Source organism: Apaloderma vittatum, unplaced genomic scaffold (genome assembly GCF_000703405.1).
Source record: "Apaloderma vittatum isolate BGI_N311 unplaced genomic scaffold, ASM70340v1 scaffold2716, whole genome shotgun sequence".
Taxonomy (NCBI): Eukaryota; Metazoa; Chordata; class Aves; order Trogoniformes; family Trogonidae; genus Apaloderma; species Apaloderma vittatum.
The window spans coordinates 648-22,886 of record NW_009719811.1 but is presented as its reverse complement, the minus strand read 5'-3'; the positions used below and the strand labels follow the sequence as shown (position 1 = coordinate 22,886).

Sequence of the window (22,239 nt, the reverse complement as noted above, 5' to 3'; positions counted from 1 at the left end):
ACTGAAGTCTGTTCCTCTCTGTGATTCCCCACGTTCGCTTTGTCCCTCTTTTTCTGTATCCTCATAGCGGCTCCCGTTGGAAAAAATCTTTCTTCTTGAATAGCTTTTCAATTCTTCCTTCTCTTCTTCCTCTCGTGATTCAGTATCATCCTCCTCCTCTACCTGTGACATTTAAATGGACAGTTAAGCCATTGCAACTCAGTAACAGTTTGTTCTGTATTTAAGCAGTCATTTATCCAAAAAAACTCCAACCAAGGAATTAAAACCCAGAAAGGCAAATCAGTCTGGAGCTCCCTCAAAATTTTAGATCAGGTGCCATCATATTCCTAAACTGTATGTACTCCATCAATAGTATAATTGAAAGCACATAGTGAAGCTTCAGTGCTTACAGGGGTCTAGCAGTGACACTGATGCAAACTCCACTGGTCTCCCCCCTATTTCGGGAGCCCATAGTGAAAAGCATCCTTCCTGAAACAGTGAGCACTGTGTAGGCAGCAGAACTAAGAATTTAATCACAGTATCTCTGTCCAAGTATTGCAGTGATACAGATGATAACTGGAAGAACTGATGTTTGTAGAGCCGAATAGGAAAAAGATTACAGACAGTTGATAACGGACAGCAGAAAAACATCCAGAAAGGGTAGTCCATGTCAGAATTTCCATTATAAATAACTACAGGGTCTTAACTCACATAATGTGGAATAATCAATCAAATTAATGTCCTTCACTAAAGGCATTTTATGGAAATACACAGGAAACAATTGAATGGATAGCTGGCAGTCAATCTACTACCCCAAACCATTAAAAAGCGCTAAGGTCAAAAGGAGAACTCATTACAAAGTCCACTTAAGATGCAAGCAGTATAGGCATTTGCCACAAGAACTCAACAGTCACAGGAAAACTACCCCCTCCCTTGAATCTTCTAGATCAATAGAGCTGTCCTCTCCCAGAGCCTGGGAGTCAGCTGGAATAGCGATCAGTTCACAAACAGAGATGAGTGCTCCTTCCTCCAGGAAGGACAACAGGCAGGAGGAGAACTGTGAACAACTAGAAAAGTTCTGTGCAAGATACTTTCTGTAGAGTTCTGAAGCTCTGAAGAAGTGGAGTAAGGGAGCCAAGAAAGAAGAGATTCCCACTGTGTCTGCTCCCAGCTGCTGACAGCTCCACTCTCTCTTCTCTACTCCACCTGTCCTTTCAAATACTACAGTGTATAGCTGCCACGAGATTAAATTTTGCTATCCTAACAGCAAGTACATTCTTCATGACCAGGGCAGTGAAAGTCAAGTTTGTCTAGACTGGCGTAAAGCTTAAAGTCATCTCCATTCAGTATAAAATAATTTAAAATGCAAGAAATCTTTCAATAAGTCATTATTTATCCATAAGCTAAAACACCCTTACAGCTCACCACCAAACACTGACTTTAAGAAGGATCCTGGCTTTGATAGTTTAAGCCAAATGTAATCCTGAAATAAATGTGAAGAGCAATTAGTTAAGCTTAAAAAAAGCTCTTGTAAGTGAAGAGCTGCAACATCTTACACAAAGATATGTAAAACCACATTCAGATTTATTTTATTTTAGCACATACTGTGGACGTACATACTGGTACAACATTGGACAACCTGGTAAAAACAACTGCAAAGTCACTCTCAGGCACAAACCACCTTTACTTCATTAACTTGTTCTATAACCAATGAGTTACTTTTGTAGCTCAAGAAAGGACACTGAGCAATGCAACAGGCCTTTTAGATTGATTTTAGAAATCCATCCTGAAGAAGGCTTAACTACTCCATAGAAAATTTTGTAGTTACATTTTGGCTCAGCTAGACAAACTGAGATTTTCACATTCCTTTAGTGTTCAATTACACAACAGAAAAATTTCTATCAGCCCCAAATAAATCCCTGTTGCACCTCAACTACCTTCATCATCATTAAAAGACTGACAAGAGAAGAAAAGTAGGCTTTTACACAATTGTCTGCTGAAAGGCAAAGCATATTCAACCACAATTTCAAGAGCTTAGATTCTCCCATGTTTGATGCCTTAAAAATGACTGCCCAGCACATCATACAATTAGCAAAATCAGGAGTAAAATAATGACTTCCCAAGAAAAATAATCCACCAATCTTCATAAACAAGCTTCTTTCAGCATTGTTTGCGAGATCTGGTTAGGAACAGCAAGAAAAAATGGTATAATCAAAAAACGGATTAAAATCTGTCATAATTATCCAGATATACTCCCAGCTGTCCAATAGCTGACAAGAAGGAAAATATTCTGTGCGTTCTCACTGGTTCTATGCAATTTTTAGATAAATTCTCCTTCCTTTCTATTCATCAAATAAATACACTAAAAGGGTTGTAGCAGACAAATGGTTGTTTGCATGAGCAAGGAGATGAAGTCACAACTATTACTTGGGACTGATTCAGAGCTATAGTTTGCACAGAACAAAGGCCAAATCCACTTACATTGATAAGAATCAATGTATTTATCTTCTGTTCTTCTCCTATAAATTGAATGATTTGCTATAATCCAGAAAAACCAGTGGAATTCAGTGCCCAAAGTAACTGGATTTGATACAATTCACAAGTCAAAGCAAAACCAGTGCTACACAGATAGGTCATGTTGTATTTTCATTTTAATTTTAAGAAACTATCAGAATCACCTTAGGCAACTAAGACAATATATATAATTACTTACTGTAGACCTGTTTACAGGATTCATTCCTTTTAGCTGTCACCATAAACAAAACAGGAATATCATCTTCTCATTTTAACAAGCTTCCAGGAAACTAATATGGATTCAAATGTTTTCTCTTAAACTGGGCTAAATTCTTTTTCGCATTTGTTATGAGCTAACATTATATGTCATACCTCAAGGAAATTTCATTTCTTAAAAGTAAAATTGTTAACTTGAACTTTAAAGAAATAAACCACAAATTCTCAGGGGTGTTAATAGAAGTTGTGCAGAACTCATTCCCCAAATACTGTCCTGAGGTTTACTTTTGAAATTGGTAAGCTTCAAATACAAACCTGCTTATATTTCCAATAAATATTTAATAGAAAATTTTACATGATGCACTGTCATGATATAAAACTGCAAATAACCATATCTGAATATTCAACGTTCAAACAACTTAAAGACGCATCTTCACCATTAAAATTATCAAATACATAAAAGTCTCTGATTAGTGAAGCTTCAGAAGATAATCTGCTTCTACCATCTCACAAGACAGCTACCGTCTAAAATAACCTCAGAAACACATAAACACAAATCTTCATTACTTTCCTCATAGCTGCCTAGGCAGCCAGACTACATGTGCTACCATTGTCATCATACTTTACTGAAAATGAGTTTTAATTAGCACAGAGCAAATATCTGTTGAATGTGTAATGAAATAAAATAACTTCTCCCCCATCCCGTTCTCAAATAACAAGTGATACAAGCTGAAACAAATTCTAGAAGCCAACTCAAAGATAACCTTTAAAACAGTATTACTCAAGTATGGAGAAAAAAACCCCATGCTTTTAAACAGTAGTGCACTAGATCTACACACTATTGTTCAGTGCTATAATGCATCATGATACCACAGGAAGTATATAATATTTGCCTGCTGTGCCTCTGTTTCACAGTCTTACATGCATTGCCATTTGAGATTTCATTCAAATTTTGAAAATGAGGAAAGTATTCAAAAGACGAGTTCGGACAAAACCTGAAAACTTTCAGACTGTTTTGCATATCAGAAGAACAACCAAAAATAAAAAATAAACTAAGTTCATCAAAGTTGTTCAAACAATAGTGAAAGAGCCAAGCTTCTCTGTAGAGGAACTTGCACAATTTGGGGTCTTCCACCAGGGAATATATTTTTGTCCTTTACCAGAGCCTATGAATTCACTTTCCTTCTGAAGGAGCGTAAAATGCATAGCACACATGACTCCAATCTACAAGTCTCTACAACAGCAAATGAGTATTTTAGCACACCTTTACACATTAATTTTGTATACAGAATTGGGACGGGACGCTACTGAGGAAAAAAAAATAGGAAAGTAGGCTTTCTGTTTGACTTTTCTTACAGACAAGAACATGTTGATGAACACAGTTCAGAAATGAAAGTGTCCAAGCAACGTAAACATTGTTTTGAACAGGCAGTTTCCCCCGGTGTCATCCTTCTGCACTTCCCTGGAATCCAAAGGGGTTTGGATCAACCCGAGTCTGAAGTACACAATGGAGAAAGTGCAACAGTGACCTCTTGTATCCTGCTTCAATTACTCATCACCTTTCACTGTAAGTGCAGTCAGTCCTAGCATGTTAGGCATATGTGTGCAAACAACAAGAATTGTTGAGCTCACAACCTTCTAAAAAAAACCTAAAAGTGCATTAAAAGTCGGAGCTTCCATTAAGACTTTCTAAAATTATTTATTGCCTTTAGGAAGTCACAAGAGTTAAAGCTTCTAGTCCTCTTCCCATTCAATTCTATTAACTCTGTAAAAAAACATTTAATCTTTGTCAGTACTTGGAATATTCTACAGTGACTGGGAGGCACATAGAAACAACATATGTTCAGCTTGCCTTTCTTTGGCCCAACTGCCCTTCCCTATTATGTAGGTATTATGCACTATTAGATTTCCATTCTTCTCTTGTTTGTAGTATTTCTCCCAATTAGTTTCCTGAGAAGGTCACTTTACAGTAACATAGCTTGAGCTTTTTTGTTCATCTGTTAGAGCATAGCTGTTTTTCCTCCATCTTCTTCCCAAATTAATACAATAACCTTTTATTCTTAAGAAACTCTGTACAATTGTATTCATCAACAGCTACTTTTCCCCTTTGTTACTCTGAGTTACCTTCTGGACATTACACCTCTCAAAAACATAAACATTTCTTTTCCATGCTTTATTAGGGACACTTACCTATGCTGCCTCGGATCTGTTATATACCCACGCAGCATCCGCACTAAATAGTTGTCCACTGCCGCGCGTGGACACATGCATGTCCATGGACAGTGGTAACCACTGTCTACTCCCTACATGTGCTGCATTCTCAAACAGCAGCAGCACACACCAATTCCTTGAATAAACTTCTGTCTTGATTCCCTTTTCCCTTCCTAGAAATGGCTGTCAGACTGTGGCAAAGCATGATGACGTTCACATTTATCTAAATCCCAATTTCTCTTCTTATCAGGGAAAAGGCCAGCAATGAAAATATCCTGTAGGTTGAATCTGATCATGATCATCAGCTGCATCATGAACGGGCACATCTCTTTTCCTCATTTGTATTTAAAATACTAAGGTGTCTGCTCAGAGACAATGCCTCCTCCTCATTCCAATTTGAGCAGCATACGCTACAGTCAAATTCTCACAGTTAGGGTCAAAAAAACTTGTATAATTAAGCAACAAAGCAGTTCACGATCTCTGTACTTTAAAATGTTTCACAGAATAAAAGTCTCTGCACAGAGGCTTGTATGAGTGACCATAGTTGAGGTAGCTTGGCTGATATTAACTACTGAGTCATTCCTCTAGGCAGACATAAGTGAAAATGTGAAAGACTTAGCTAAACTTCAATGACTTAAATTGCTCTTGGAAAGGCATACTTGCTTTTAATTTCATGGTTAAAAGTTATCACTGGTGTAACCAAACAGGAGCAATGAGATTATACCAGGAATTATTTTAGCACAATATGAATACCACATAATCTCAAAAATATTTCATTTTTTTGTAAAAGTGCTCAGTAAATGCACTTTTTAACCTTAAATCCACACAGGTACAGGACAATCCCCTGACAGCTTGATTTTCTCTATCACAATGATTGATAGGCTTATACCTTATGATACCTATATATAGTATAATAATCTTGGAAAAAGTTGTTCTGATTTTCCAAATTTACACAATTACACCCCCTATATCTCTGTCCCTCTTCTCTGTCTTGTAAGTAATTACTGATTAACATTAAATCTAAAGTTGGCAAAGGAATACATCAGCTGATTTGTTGCAGTGGAAATTTCACGGGCTCTCCAAAGTAAAATCTCTGTGGTATATTAAAGAAAAAGAGAATATATACCAAGAATTATGGCAAACAAAAGCATAACTGCATTTTTAAATGCACAGTTTAGATTAATGCTATTATGTTTACAAAATAAAAAGTACTAGTGAAATTTTATAATTTCTGATGCAGTTTTGTAGGTTTTTAGTAACAACGTGTCCATAATGCAGAACGTTTTCTTTATGAAGTTAGCTAGACAGAGTGCTGAAATTCAATGACACAATTTGAAATGCAATTCACAATAATATAGACAAACTGGAATTCAGTTTTAAAATTAAAAAAATACCACCAATAGTGAACTGACAAGGTAAACAGTCTGTGAGTATATTATATACATACACCACTATCTGAGAAAAAAACCATGAAACATGCCAACACATCGTTCCGTCTACCTAGGAATATTTTTAGTTAGAGAAGGTCAATATGAACTAAGAGCGGAATACAATCCTCCAAACAATTCTTATTTAATACTTTTAGTCCAAATTTTCAAAAAGTAAAAGAAAGATAGAATTCTAAGTCTCCGTAAAAAATAAGATTTTCCTAATATAGGGATACCATGAGACACCATGGCTTCTTCAAGAAACAAAAAAGAATATTTTGTAATAATACTCAACAACACCTGCTAAAAAACTGCAAGCTGTTAACTTATCTATACTGAATTATTTTTCAGTATGTCTGACCACAATAACAATATATTTTCACGTCTGACCACAATAACAAAAATATAATAAACACGTCCACTAAATTATTTTGCTTAAAAGTTCTCCAGATGCAAATAATTGGAATTCATTAAAACCTTCAAATTAAAGAGACTGTCTTCTCATTACTGTTTAACTGAAAAAAAACCCAAAAACTCACCTCTAAAAATATTCTTTGCACACAGTAAAATTATAACATTATCAAGTGCTAAGAGGCTACAAGTCATACTTCATCTTTCTCACAGATCATTATTAATACTTCCACAAGCTACAGCCATATTTTGTACTAATCGTATGCCTCACTGAATTGGAACAAGGGCTTCCATTAGGAGTAAATCTCTCCCTTAAGATTCACTGAGCCATGAAAAAAAGAAAAAAAAAACCAAACCACACACAGCCCCACAGGAAAACAGCTTGGTTATTTTGTTTCAAGCTACTGATTTAAATGCCAGGCTATATTCCCTTTCAAAGGACTTAAAAAAAAAAGCCAAAACCATAAATTCCGATGTTTGCTCTCTGCTGCTATCTCAGAAACACCTGTAACCTGCTGGCACACGATTAGCTGCACAATCCTTCAGATGGGTGGCTTACAGGGGCAAAATGAACCAACCTCTACCACACACCACTGAAGTTCTGTACTGCAGCTTCTAAAGACCTAGTTTGAAAATCATTTTCTCATAGATAAAATAAACTTAATAACCATGCAATGCATGCTCACAGGAAGAAAGTCTCAAAAGCTCTATTCTCTAACATTAAAAGTAGACTTGGGAAGTTGGTGAAGCCTGTCAAGTATTTCGGAAACTGACTTTGTTTGTCAGATGATTTTTCAAACTATGAAGCTACCAGCTAAAATCTAGCTCTACATACTTTAGTTAAAACTCCAAAGTGAGGGATATTGGATAAGGTATGTTGTGAGAATGGTATAATTATAAATTCATTATAAATAATTGGGAAACTCAGTAGAGAACCAACAAGCTGCGTTAACTGCAGAAGTAGTCCTTTGCCTCACTCTCCCAAGGCTGAGCCATGCTGCGAGCAAAGAGTCTGTAGGAAACGTGTCCAGCTGCTGTCTACAGATAAAGAGATTTTTGATTTTCTCAACTTGCCAAGCCAATACATTTCCACCAAGAGAAAACGAACCGCGTTTTTTTCTTTAATTCAGTGGAAACGATTATACGAAAGTTACTGGCAACCATGCAAACTCATCAAGCAATTTATAAAAACCGTCACATGGACCCGTGCAAAACCTGACAGCTCAGTTACTTTCAAACTGACAGTAACTTCAGAAAGCCGAACGTCTCTTACATACATTCAGTCAAAAACAGGAATTCAAACAAAATAGGAGCCTCCGTCTTGACAGAAATAACAGATTTCAAGAAAACCTTACTTTGTAAGTATATTGCCACAAAGGTTATAGCATTTTCTGTTAGATTACGGATTGTTCCTATGTATAGGCTGTATTTGCCAAAGTCAGGGGGTTTATATATTGCATACATATGGATCCACATATGTGAATGTTTTATGTCATATTCTAAAACCAAATTATACTTAGTATTCCAGATAGTTTAACGAAAATTTCTACCGAAAGTGATTTGTTCTTATCAAATCTACCATTCCTAAATGGAAGTATCCCGAGCTGCATTAAAGACTGACGATATTCAGAAATGGATTCAATTCTTACGTGTTAATGTCACAGTACTATAGACTAATCCAAGCTGAAAGGGAGTGCAAGAGGTCATCTTGTCCAACCACCTGCTCAAAAGAAGGTCAGAACTTAAATCAGGCCAAGCAGGTTGGGGCTTTGTCCACTCAGGGCTTGAAAACCTCCAACAGTATACTTAATTCTTACTGTTTCATTTTGTTGTTTTACACCAGCACTTCTGAAACTGCAAAAGCAGTTATATTATCAGCTTTAACAATAAATACTAAAGAACTCACATGAGAAGTTCCATAACACCAAGAAATCAGAGTTTATTGAGGGCATATATCTACCTGAACAGTTCCATAACAGACTTTTTAAAGGATATTGCAATTTTGCTCATCTTTATGAGTCAGAATAGGACAGCCTCTTCTGTTATAAACTGCTATATACTGAAAAGCTTTGTGCTTCTGCACCCATATCAATGATGAAGTATGACAAATTATGTAAAAAGCTCACTCAAAGCAGCACCCATCTGCAAAACAGAGTAAAATCTGAGTCTTATTTCATAAACTTAACGAAATCTGCTAAAAAGAGTGAAGTTTAGAGAACACCTCAGTTCTATGGCAACTTGTATGCATATTTAACCCCTACATGCATACAGTTTTGGAACAAAAATGACACAAATCCAGAAACTCTCAATCAAGATCAAAAGCAACATGTTGAAGAAGTTTCAGGGTTGCTCATGCAAGGAAGAATATGTGACAAAATTTCTCAATAGAACACACTGCCACAACAAAAAAACAAACCAACAAAACACAAACCAACCTTAAAAAAGGTTTCAGATAGGCTGTACTGAGAATAAGGAGTTCTCCAAACCCTATGTAACATTTGAGTAACAACTATTTCCTACTTTTAAATTAATGAATATCTGATAACATTTGGTACCAAGTTAAAAGCTGCATTTTTTTTCAAATGTATCTATTTTCTAAAAAAGAAACCACATAAGGAGTTACACATCATTTTTCTATGGATTTCAAAACATGAATATACCTAGTGGTGTTTACCCACACTGTTATATTTTCAACTGGCACAGCATTAAAGAAGAAAAAAATCTGAAAGATGCCAAACAGAACAGTATTCTTTGAAATTGTACACCTAAAGTGGCAGAAAAATAATCAATAGTTTTCTTCTCTTTCCTATTCTTAACATTCTGCCAGCTCAAGTTCTGCTATCAGTTCACAGCAGAATCAGACAAGCACAAATAATAGTATGATGGGTTGGAAGCACGCCATGAAACATGGGATCTGGGAAGCAGATCCTTCCCCCATATCTGGCAGCAGTTATCTGCTAGATTGGCTATGAGTACTGGTAAGCCATATCACGAGGCTTTTATTTCCTGCAATGTTGAATTCGTTTTTCTGAAGCCAATTTTGGTTTCTCTTTCCATTAAAGACTTGCATATTCTCTATTACTATTCCTATTCCATATAATATACAGGGACACACAGGTGTTCTTTGTCAAATTCATGTGTTTTCTAAATAAAAGTTTTTAAAAGATACATTGCTACAAATATTTATGTTGATTGGTTAAAACTTTCAACATGAACTTTAGAACTTTCGTGATTGTTACTGCTTTAAGATAGTTACTGAGAGGTGTAATGTATCATTTTTAGAGGGTCAGTACACAAATATTGATGTTTGGTTCACAGTGGGAAATTCTATCTTAAAACATTCAACATCTGTCACTTTTTCAGACTATTATATAATCAGAATATACTGAAAGGACAAAAATATTCACATAATAAAAATTAAAGCTGTAAGAGACACTCCACTAATACAACATCCTAAAGAGGTACTATAAAATTCAAAAGGACAGCATCCTTTCCCCCCCGCTTTCACTATGCCTGCCATACTGTCAGTAGCACAGTCCAAGTTTTTCATCTTGGATTAATAATATACTGCAATTTCCTAATTAGAATTTCACGTGCTACTGAAAAACCTCATATCTCTATTATCCTTCTATAACAACTGGCAGATCCAGCTATCACAGTTTTTTGAAATTAAGTTGCTTTATTGCATTTATGGTGTGGCATGACAAAGCAGTAAGGCTGCCGTTACGAACGGCCTCATTTGACAATATTTTCAGAAAGAGGGGTCAAAAAGGGGTAATTTTTAGGACCAATACACAGACACACATTAAAGCAATAAATAATAAATTATATAAAAGATACCAAGGATAAAAACTAGATTGCCTAACACACAAACTAAATGCATAACTATAAAACTGAATGCAAAACCACATATCAAGGAACAAGGAAGCAGGAGATATACACATATATATTGAATGACATTAATTAAAAAAAAAAAAAGTCATATAATCACATACTATAGCAATGCTACATAAAGAAGATATTAACCTCAACTCCCAGGCTTTTAAACAGCATTTCTGAGAGCAGTGGAAAAACAGAAAACATGTAGACAGAACTAACTACCTGCTTGATAAATAGTCACCAAGGCCCTTTTTCTTCTTTGTCTTTCAATGACCCGAGAAATTTATGGGCTGGTCAGCAAGGAAACTCAGTTTTTCTCCTTTCCATTTTCACAGATGTCTGGAAGCCATACAGTCAACATAGTGATGCAAGGAAAGAGGGCACAAGCAAAAACTAATTCATCATAACCAAGGCAGGATTTCCCTGAAAGGTGCAAAAAAGCAGCCACTGTCGCCCTCCATTAACCACTTTCCTTGTGCAAGTCAGTAGCCTAGCGCAAACTTGGCAGAAAAAAAAAAAAAAAGAAGAGAGGAACTAATCAGCCAGATTTCCCTCAGGCTCTGGGCAATGGGCTGTCCCTTAACTGAGCAAATCACTGCCCAACATCCGACCTGGGATGAGGCTGCCTTCAGTGGAGACAGGCTTGTGTTGGGTCCACGGCTCTATTTTGAATTACAGTGCATGTATAAGGGATAACACACCTCTATGACTTCCTGCAAAACAAAAGGCAGCGACACACTGCACCTCCCATTTTCAAACTCTTTTAGTAATGTAGCTCAAATACGTACCAGGCAGTAGTGCAGCTCCCAGAGAAGCATGTCCTCCAACTGCTTTAAACAGTTTGAGAATTAATGATGAACATGTTTGAAGACTCTGTCTATACATCAGACTATCAATGTAGATTAAAAAACTGTGTAGGGACATCACGCTGTCCTGACTCAGGTAAGTCAGAAGCAGCATCTTACACAACCAACATGTCGCATGCACTTGGTCTCGAAGCCCACTGGACACAACAGAAAGATGAGAATTTAAAAAAAGCTTCCACCAGCTACATCACCACTGTACACTTTTGACAGAAGCTCAAAACTTTCTCCAGCAAAAATAGTTTTGTCTTGAAATGACCTGAGAATAGATGGGGGCTGGGGCATAAAAGCAGGGAGCGTCAAAACAAAGCGTCTCAAGGAGATAGTGTAAACAGATACAATTCACCTTTATTCAACTACTGCAGAACTAAGAGCATTTTATCCAGAAAACAGAAATAAATTCAATTCCTTTCTCTGCACAAACGCATTTCAAGTCACATCTCACACACTCCATGAGAGTATAGTGACTCTACATACTCCAAAATGGGTGATTTAGCCAGTTTTCTCAGCCAGACCTATTCTCCTTGGTACGGCAACTGGTCACTCCTGGCAGACAAACTCAGGAAGGTGGTGGGCTACGTGCCATGCAGATGCACACTCACACAGGAAAAAAAAGAAACAAAAAAAACTTCGCATCATTCTGTCTCACATTCCTACTCTATCTTTATAACAATATCATGTTTTTACATAAAGTACAAAGGGACTGAGTCAAAAAAGCAACTGAGGGAAATTCGGTTCAAAAAGTACTTAAGGTCCAATGGCAGGTCACTTATCTGAGAAGTGAAAATAAATTGACTGCGCTTTCTATTTGAAACTAGGAAGAAAACAGACCACAGTTTGAACTTGTTCCTTTTCTTCACATTCTCCAAATCCTTCGCTTCATTACTCTTTGCAGATTGAAACCTTTTCATCTCGCACTCCCTCGATCTAAAACAGGCTCTGTATGTTCACTGACCACCTTTTTAGAAAAAAGCACCAGTGCTAATGGCTCTGTAACCTTGCACACAAGCTGTTTCTAACGTAAACTGGCAGACACAAGAATGATTTTTCTGTATTTCAAGAAAGAGCTGAAAATAATACATTAATTCACTAAGCAACACTGCTTTCTGCACCATAAACAGCATTTTCAATGACTAACAAAGGATACAATAAGGCATGAAAATAAACAATTACTACTGATAAGCACAATCTGCTTTGCTGTCTCACTAAAAAAACCAATTAAACCACTTTTCATTACACTTCCTTCAGGGTTTCACATAATTTAGGTAAGTTTCCCCCCCCCTTCCAATTATTCAACAGAAAACAAGCATTAGCAAAAATCACTTAATTGCAATTCTTAGCAGCCAGCTTAGACAACTCAGTATAGGTATTTCCAAATTCTTTTGCTTTTATGCTTCAATTTTTTCCATACTACACCTAATGAAATGCAAAGAGGAAAAAAAAAATATTTTGTGCATGGCATTTTACGATTTTTCAAATGTATTAATAAGATTAAGTAGTATTGCCAAATATTAAATCTATTCCATTATTACAGGGGCACACATGACTAAGTTGAAAATTATTTCTTCATAAGTAGTAATGAGGATGAGGTCATACACACATCTGTATGTTCAGTCTTCTCATATTGGCATATTTGCCTATTAATGTAATTGTAGTGAGCCTCTAGTGATTTTTAAGCATTGCCTCTCTAACAGACACAATTTACTTCCTTATTGCTCTCCTAGACATCACAGCTCTTCGAGCACAAGTTCAAGTTTCTATTATACACCGGTTTTTCAACTTGAGGAAAAAAAGAAAAAGCTAATGCTGCCTTTTTTTTTCCCCCCCTCTTCCTTTAGATTAAGGAAGGAAGAGCCTCGAGAGAGGTTCTTTCATGAAAAGAGAAAAAATATCCCTATAAAGAGTAATCCTCTTCACGAGTTTGCTCTGCTGGTGACCTTTAGAGTGATCTACCAAAGCTAAAGAGAAGCTTCGTTAGCAGAAAGGGCAGCTGAGAGAACAGGTAGCATGAAGAAAAAGCTACGAGTCTTTATTGTACAGGATGAGAATTTTTGAAAGAGGGATGAAATCCTAGGACTCCTTCATAAATGTTGGATACTGGAACTCATCACTTTGGCTTAGCTAAAGATAGAATTAACCAAGAGAGACATCCTATTCCGAAGCCTATGTTTTGCATAACAGGAATGATACTTCAGTTAAAGGGAAAATCATCTCCGGAAGCACATAGAACAAGATTTGTTCTAAAAGTTTTTACACAAAACTGTTACACACTTGCCAAGTATGGTTCTCTGCGGTGGGCTGAAAGGCACAGACTCAGCTCTTGAGAGAAGCTAAGACAAAGTTTATTAGCAAGAAGCAGTATTTATGGGTTACAAACAGGAGACCAGACTACGCAGCCAGGATTGTTACTAGCTCATGTGCTCCTTCAACCACTCTGTTATCACACAGGGAGAACAGACCTTCCCAGGTCTGTTTTGATCACACTCTCCCATCCACTCCCATGCACATCTTGTGTACAAGAAGCATCTTACCTGTCCATTCTCATGAGCAAACTCCCAACATGAGCTATACTTGGCTGGTCATGGTCTCTTTTGACTATTAGCAAGCAAGAGTTATGTACTTGTTTAGAAAAGAGCTCAAGGACGAAAGTCTTAATTCTGCAACCCAGTGCTGCCAGCACAGTCAGCTTAAAATGTAGGGTATCCACAATTCTAGAAGCTCACTAACTTCATTAGCAAAAAAATATTACTCTCCCCTTGATTTTTAAAATGTTTTATGGGAATTTTAAACAGATTAGTCATGTGACTATGACCCAGTGTGAACTATGGTACTCTACAATATGTAACTTACAGATAAAGAGTGTAACCAAAATTTCCTCCCCAAAAAGCACCACTGCAGTTGCAGAAAACCAATCTGAAATAAAAGAAAACGTCTAGATTCTGAAAAATTCTTATGTTCAATCCTATTTACAATTGCTGAAGAAAAACATGATTCCTATCTAGGCAGAACATCTGTAAAAAGCCTATTGTTAACCAAGGCTCAAATAATTCCACAGAAACAGATGTAAACCTATCAAGCACTCTTTAAAAACTCCACCATGTATTGTATCTCCGTGTTTCTTCTGTGACTTTCAGTCTCGAGAGGCTAAATAAGCATAAATCATATTTATGAAATTCTTTTGTAACTACACCATGGTGGTATAGTACCATAGATGTCTTTGCATTAACTCAAAAAAAACCCAAAACCCTTAGTTATTTGTCTATCAAATCTGAATGCAAGTCACTGCAGATGTTTTGGAGATGATTACTCAAACCCTAGACACCCCTTCCTCATTCATATCCAACTGGCTTTTGGAGAGGTGTGGGGAGGAAATTCTCTGACAGATATTTTCCATATAGTCTTAAAGATGCGCTTCCCTAAACCCAACACGGAACTTGACATAATGTAGCAAAGAATCGTTGCCTGAGGTCCTCAATGCCCTAATGCCATACCTACAAAACCAAGATGTTAAAATGTAATTTTATTTTGCCATTGATATAGAGCATAATTCTAAAAAGTAAGAGCTACTGCACAATAATGCTCTGATCCTGCAGTTAACACTACTATGAAGACATTCTAAGAATCATATAGAACTTGCTCAAAGTACAAACACATCCAAATTACCAACAAGGTAAAGAAGGACTGGGTAGTACTTGCTGGGAAGCACTGATTACAGAATTTTATAGGCGCATCACATCTTCATCTGCAACAGCTTAGACTGGTTGCCAGCCCTCGGTACATACTGAACACTGACTGCAGGAGAATTTCACACCCATTTCGCAGTGCTGAGCTCTACCCAGTGCTCAACTGTCTCGATAACTGGCAGACAACTTCAGCTGTGGTTCTGTCAGGAGGGAAAGCACTTTGAGTCCACCAGAATTACATGCGAGCGCGTTCCATGAGGCAAATTTGCACCAAAAAGACCATCCTTGACAATAAATCAAACTAAGTACCAAAAGTCATGCAAAAAATACTGAAGAAACTAACTTTTCTCATTAGTACAATTCATTTTTGATTTTTACCTCTACAAATAAATTTTGCTCCACAACAAAAATCTTTTAACACCCTTGCTAACAGAGTGAAGTGAAAGGAAAAGAAATAAGGAGTATGGGATCATTTATGCTTCTGTTGTTTCCATGGGCATGACACCTACTGTTACAAATTAACAGCAACATAATAAACTAGAAGTCAGCAAAGTAGCATAACCTGAGTAATACAGCCTGAAACGGAATACAGGGTGAAAAAACAAAATAGCACCAAAAGCCAAACCCTTAGTTGCTCATGCAATCTCAAAAAGCTCAAGGCCTCACAACATGTCAGCAATAGAACAGTAGCTTAAAAAGAGCTGTGGCCCAGAATCATCACTCTCTTCTCTACAAGTCAGAAATCGTGGCTATTCTAGCCTTAAAGAGAGAGTCTGTACAGTTTGTAACTGTATGGTTAACATCTGGGAAAAGTGAAGCAGGAATAGAAACAGGACCTTGAGGCAAAGTACTCACACACTCCAGCAGATTTACAGGTTTTACCAGCAGGATATATTATTAAGTCTACCTACAGAAGACTTAAAGCCTAAAAAAAAGTAATGAAAATCCACATGCACATAAAAATACAGAGGAACCACACACATGAAAGAGAATAGTGTAAAATGGACTCCCTGCATGCTTTACCTTAGAACACTAAATCACACAGGCTTGAAATCCTTTCATTATGAAAACCTGTACGAAGTATTCCTCTGTACTTGTTACAAGGCTCTAAATCATCACTGAATCAATAATCAGTAATTTTTTTGTTTCTTTAAAATACAACGGAACCTTCCAAGAGCTACAAAATGCTATGCAGCACCATTAGACTGATTGGAAACCCATAACAGGGCTCCTGGAACTACCAGTTACTTTTTAGAGGAAAATAAAACCATATGGAATAATTTTTTAATAAAATTTAATCACATCTACAAATTAATTTCTTCATCATAAATACCTACTATCTCTCATGTGAGGCACCCATAAAAAACCCTATATGATGTTCTCTAGAATCAACTACCAACCTCGGTAGCACAAGATTTTTAGAATTGCTAAGCATTCCCTTCTTCAAAATAACTTTCCTTCAATGTTTCATTTGCACGAAATATCCAGTAGCAAGTCCTAATAATTCATACGTGCGTGTGATTTTCATACATTCCGCTCTACGTTCAGAAAACATTTGGCCCCCATGATGTGCACACATCCTTACTCTCCACCCTTTAGCTCCAGCAAAGCCTTCTCTGCCCGGCGCCGCTCTCCAGCCCCGGGGAGCAGCGGTAACGGTGTGGGGGCGGGTTGCCTGCCCCACCTACCGGTCGCCACCAGCATTGTTTCACAGTTTAAAATGGATGAATTCTTAAATCTGTTCATAGAATCGTAGAATGCGTTGGGTAGGAAGGGATCTTTAAAGGCCATCTCGTCCAAGCCCCCTGCAGTGAGCAGGGACATCTAAAATGTTTAGTTAAATGTGATAGGAAGCTCTTTGGAGAGCTTCTCCATTATTCAAGGTATTACCATTTTACACTTCAGGATAAAATCCACTCCATTTTATGGGATAATTAAATCTAAATAAGGTCAAGATTGAAAGTTGTGTTTCATACAATTAACAAAGTATGGAGCTGATAAAGTTATCTGGTTAAGCTAGCAAATTTTGCGGACACCCTGTTTGAAAGTTGACACATTACTACCCCAGAGACTTGAAGGAAAAAGAGGGGAAAAAAGTAGGTGAGGACAGAAATGCACAGCCATCCAAACTATAAAACCCCCCAAGATCTTCTCAAGGAAGTTGGGAGGCAGGGGGAAGGTCAGACATGGAGCTGTTAGGCAGCAATGGTGCTGCATGTTCACCTGTGAAAACACCTGGATGTTTTCAGTGCAAGTGTCTCAAGTTAAATCAACAGAGAAGTTGGTAAAATATGATGAAGGAATAACAATAAATATCACTAAACCATTCCACACTAAACAATCGGGGATTATTACGAAACACTGCAGTACCCAGCACTGTGAAAAGTAGGTTTTTCTACTATCTAGAACCTGAAAAGAATAAATTAACTTTGGCTGGATAAAGAGCACTTTTCCCATTGCAAAGATAGCCTTGAAAAAAATAAAGTAAAATAAAAAAATAGGGCTGTGACAAGTGGTTACACAGCAGCTCTACTGAGTGGGCACAGGTAACCTCTGCCATACTCCAGACCTCTGAAAATATTTTTCTGTGCTGATCTCCATATACTTCCTACACAATGCATTACACTATCTACCCTTTCAGTCACACTCTTTATTCTCAATGCCCAAATTAAAACTCCTCCTTCTAAACAATGTTTTTCTCCTTGTCCTCCCTAAAATGGATCTCTTCGCAGCAACCTCTCTACTTAATCGAACATTGCTATCCAGGCTTCCCCACAGTGTCATCTTCTCCAGACAAAAGAGAACCAGGTTCTTAAACCTTTCCTTCTAGGTCATATCTTCTACGCTTCACATCTTCATTCCTCCTCTCTGAACTTTCCTCAGCTGGTCTACATCTTGCAGAAGTATAACCAGTTCTTCAGAGTGACTGCTTTGCTAATTGATACTTTCTCATCCATTAAGCTGCCAGTTTCCTTCTATAAAATTGCAGTTTAACCACACACCTCTGCAGATTCTTTGCTATGTAAATATAGTTCTATTTGACCTTGAATTACACCTTCCTGCAGGCTGTTCCTCCCATTTGTTGACACCGTGTTCAGAGCTCCACCTCCTGCCTACCCTTCCAGGTTAGCACTGTCTGCAAATTTTAACACTGCATATTTTACTCCTTCATCAGAAATATTAATAGAACACTGAACACAAGCAGATACCAAACGGGATTCTGCAAAGCTTCATTCAACAAACACCAAATTGACACTGAACCAACCCTAATGATTCCAACCACTTGTTTACACGCTTTTCAGGAGGTTTAATCTTAAATCAATACACTCAAAGTAAAGTAAGCCACACTCCATTCACCATCCCTTAGTGCCTCTTCACACCTCGTCACAGTAGAGAAACAGAAGGGAAGTTCTTCACACCTCATTAGTAATTAAGTACAGTTCACAAAGACATGTATATTCATCTAAACAAGTTTTTACCTAGTTGCTTCTGAGAACATTAACATAAAATGCCAAAGATTTATTGTGTTCAAGATCCAAAAATCTATTCTTTTCCTACCTGCACAATCTGTTACAGTGTTCTAAAGCAAATCAAACATATCTATATTTGAAAAATCCAAGCTTTTGTTATTGTGCCTACAAACAGATTGCTTTTTGCAGTTACTTAGACTGTAAAGACTTAGCTCATACTAATTAGGAAAAAATTGTCTGATGCTGACAGCATCAGATGTTCTCCTAGATAAGTTCTACACGTCCATGAATCGCAAGAATGAAGATATAATAAAGACTAAATAAATGTGATGCCATCTTGAAACTAACCATAAGAACCTCTGCACTAAAATCAGTCTGATACAATCTATCCTTTAAAATATTTACTGCAACCCCTGTCCAAAGCCAGAATAGGAACACTGAAACAGACCTGCCAGTTCCAACTGCACAGAAATAAGAGCATGCATTGCATGTACATTCAGTGTATGACTGAAAAGTTAAATGAATACTTTGTACATTGCAAACATAAAGGGCAAAAGGAACTCTCCTTAAAGCACCCACAGGACGTGGGCAAGGACCATCAACTTAAAACCCAGCATCATGTCCACAGTTTCAGAAAGTTGTTCTTGTTTTAATATATTACATTTCAAAAAGAGAGCAATTTAAAAATTCCAAGAGTACATAAAGTATTAATTCTGAGCAAGTTAAAGGAGTTAAAACAAAAGTGGGAGATAATAATTGGGCCAATGGCAATCGGGCCTTATACTTTAAATGTTATAATTACACATTATTTTACTAAAAATTAATAATTGCAAATGTGTTCTATTTATTTAGCATAATAATGTGTTAAAGCAGACAGAAACAATGGATCCACAAAGAAATCTGCATTTGGTAAACCAGCTGGTCATAATTAGAGTTGGATTCATTTTTGAAGGGAAGAGACAAAATCTTCAGTAATCAAGCCAGTTACACTAGTTACAAAAAGACCTAACAAGTGCAAGATCCTACTTCCTCTTCACAAGGAATAAGAGCACTTTTTTTCCCACACTTTCTAAGTCAACCTCACATCTGAGAGAGGTAGCATCTTGTTTCAAGAGCAGAGCTCGAGAGTTCCTCAGACCTACCTCAAGAGCTGACAGAAATCACAGAAATTCTCATGTTTAAGACTCCAATCCACAGCTGGATCTACCAGACAGGATATGAGCAAGTCAGTTACTCAAACAAAGCAAGTCAATGTTACAAAGAGCACCCCAGCCTCCTTCCACAGTAGCACCCAACAGACAGGAGAACTGACTCAGCAAGTACTGGGTCTTGGCAGGCTTTGCAAGCAGCACAGCTGACCACCCATTGCTAAAACTCAAAAAAATATAAAAATAATAATAATTTAAAAAATCACAGTACAGCCACTGCTGGTCCACAAAAAACTGAGAACCAAACATGCCACTACTACACTTTCTTCTCCCTGTTGCATGCTTCAGAAATAATGTCCTCCCATATTTTCGAACACAAGCATAGGAACCATTAAATTAAAGCACACAAAACTTCTACTTCCCTATAAAATTTGCTAAGTATTTCCAAGAGTTTTTAATAAAGTTTAATTTTATCAACACTCTTAGTACACCTTACCGAATCTGTTCACTTACAATTTTATTTGCATTTTACTGGTCTGTCCATAGCAGACTCAACAGATCCAAATCCAGTTACTTTAATAAAATTTGAAATAGATTTTGTCATAAAGCTTTTTGTAATTAAAGACACAATAGAGAAGAAACTTCTTGGGCAAAAACTAAAACTTCAGCAATAGAGATTTACTTAATCATCAAGCTTGGCAGCAACAGTTAAACAAATGGCATAAACATGTATAATTGTAAATTTAGCATAGCTTTAAAACCATAGAAGAACTTAGACTTAAAATCATTTTTCAGGAAATAAAACCAGCTCATCTAAATCCTAATGATACAATGCTAGAATGATCCCAATCTAGTAGGAAAATTCTTTCAAAATGCCAAGTTAATTTCAGCAGCGTAGAAATGCAGAAGGTAATCCTCCACAACTTTTACCTCAGAAAGCAAAAGGGCTAGAATTGCCCTTAGAAATCCTACATATTACAAAATTACAGTGTTCTTAGCCCCCGTTCTCCACAGAATTTCAAGGCTCATTTGAAAAAACAAAGGAGATTTTTCAGAGAAGACTCCAGCCTCTCAGCACAAAGTAAGGAAAGTGATGTGGTAAGACCACTCACATTCCCCATGTTATTACCTGGCTCTCCAGGTCTGCAATTTACACATCACCATTTGAGGAGATCTGATCCCTGCTGCTGAGAAAGACAGGGAGGTCTCCTCTCACTCAAACTGCTTACTCTGGGCCAAGCACCCTCTCACCAAGCTACTGCACTTCTGTAAAACAAGTCACTTCGCTGAACAGAGAGAACATCAAGGAACTGGCAATAAAAGAGGGTAATTTCCTGCCAAGTAAAAGCTGAATCCATTCAGAAAATATGGTCTAGCACACAAAAGAGACAGTACAAGGGAGCCTACCTCACCACGCAGATGGAAGAAAGAAGGGGACAAAGGTCCTGCCTATTTCAAGATGTGGTAAATGATGAGATTGGCTCAGAAGGAACACCAAACAGCAGCTGCTGCAGGCTGGCGCAGCTGTTGATGGTATGGCTGGTTTGCTCGAAGCCAGTCCTGTCCAAGCTGCTAAACACAAGATTTGCTGCAGGTGTGCTAAGAGACCATCCAGCACTTAACACCAAAAGCCTCCAGTGCAGGAAAACTGTTATGCTTAAACACTCTTTAGTAGAGTTCTGGGAAAATCCTAGCCGTTGTTTCAGTTTTAAAGACCCAATCTATATTAGCCTTGGCCAAAAATAAAATCACTGTCATAGACTAAAATGAAGAGCATATCAAAGTCAATAACACTGATTAGGAAAACCATATTGTAAGCTATCGAAAAAGATCTTTTTTAACTGATTCCTGAAGTAGTTCAAGCAACAATACAGACAAATAACATGATTCCCTTCCAGAGTTCTCCCTTTAAATTATGAAGTGGGTCCTGCTGGTTCAACAATACCATGGATACAAATGCATTTCACCTTGGTAAGAGATGGTTGAATGACCTGAAAAAAATCAGTCCAGGATAGAATTTTTCTCAGCTAATACAGGTGCTGAATTTTCCCCCTATGCCTCTGTGGCTTATGAGGGAGCATTATTGCTTCATACCCAGAATTCAGACCTGCCTCCATACAGCAGCATGGACTCAGCAACTTGTATCACTTACAAGTGAAAGTACCAACCAGCGCTTTAGGTGACAGCACCAATCCAGCTGCATCTTTTATCTCCCAAAATACAAGTGTTAAAGTGTATCTAAATATAAGGACAAGAAGGATGAATATTTTACATTTTTTAAATCCACTAGCAACCATGGGAATCCTAATATAGATAAACCACTGGCTGGGACCAATTGAAGCCATGGCATCGTAAAAGTCAAAGTGAATCTAATCAACACAGTGCTGAAAAGAGGGTAGCAGCTGGCCCATCTCCATTAGGATTCCCAGTGCTGCCAA

General features: G+C 37.3%; 1 protein-coding gene across 1 annotated transcript in view; it reads right to left on the bottom strand.

The window, feature by feature from the left end:
* The window catches only part of AVEN (apoptosis, caspase activation inhibitor), a 90,112-nt gene extending 73,138 nt beyond the window's left edge, over window positions 1-16,974 (bottom strand). Inside the window, 4 exon segments of the mRNA XM_009870763.1 lie at window positions 3-162; window positions 11,603-11,640; window positions 14,351-14,413; window positions 16,872-16,974. Coding sequence (XP_009869065.1) covers window positions 3-162; window positions 11,603-11,640; window positions 14,351-14,413; window positions 16,872-16,974 — 364 coding nt within the window.
* Window positions 16,975-22,239: the final 5,265 nt, after the last annotated feature.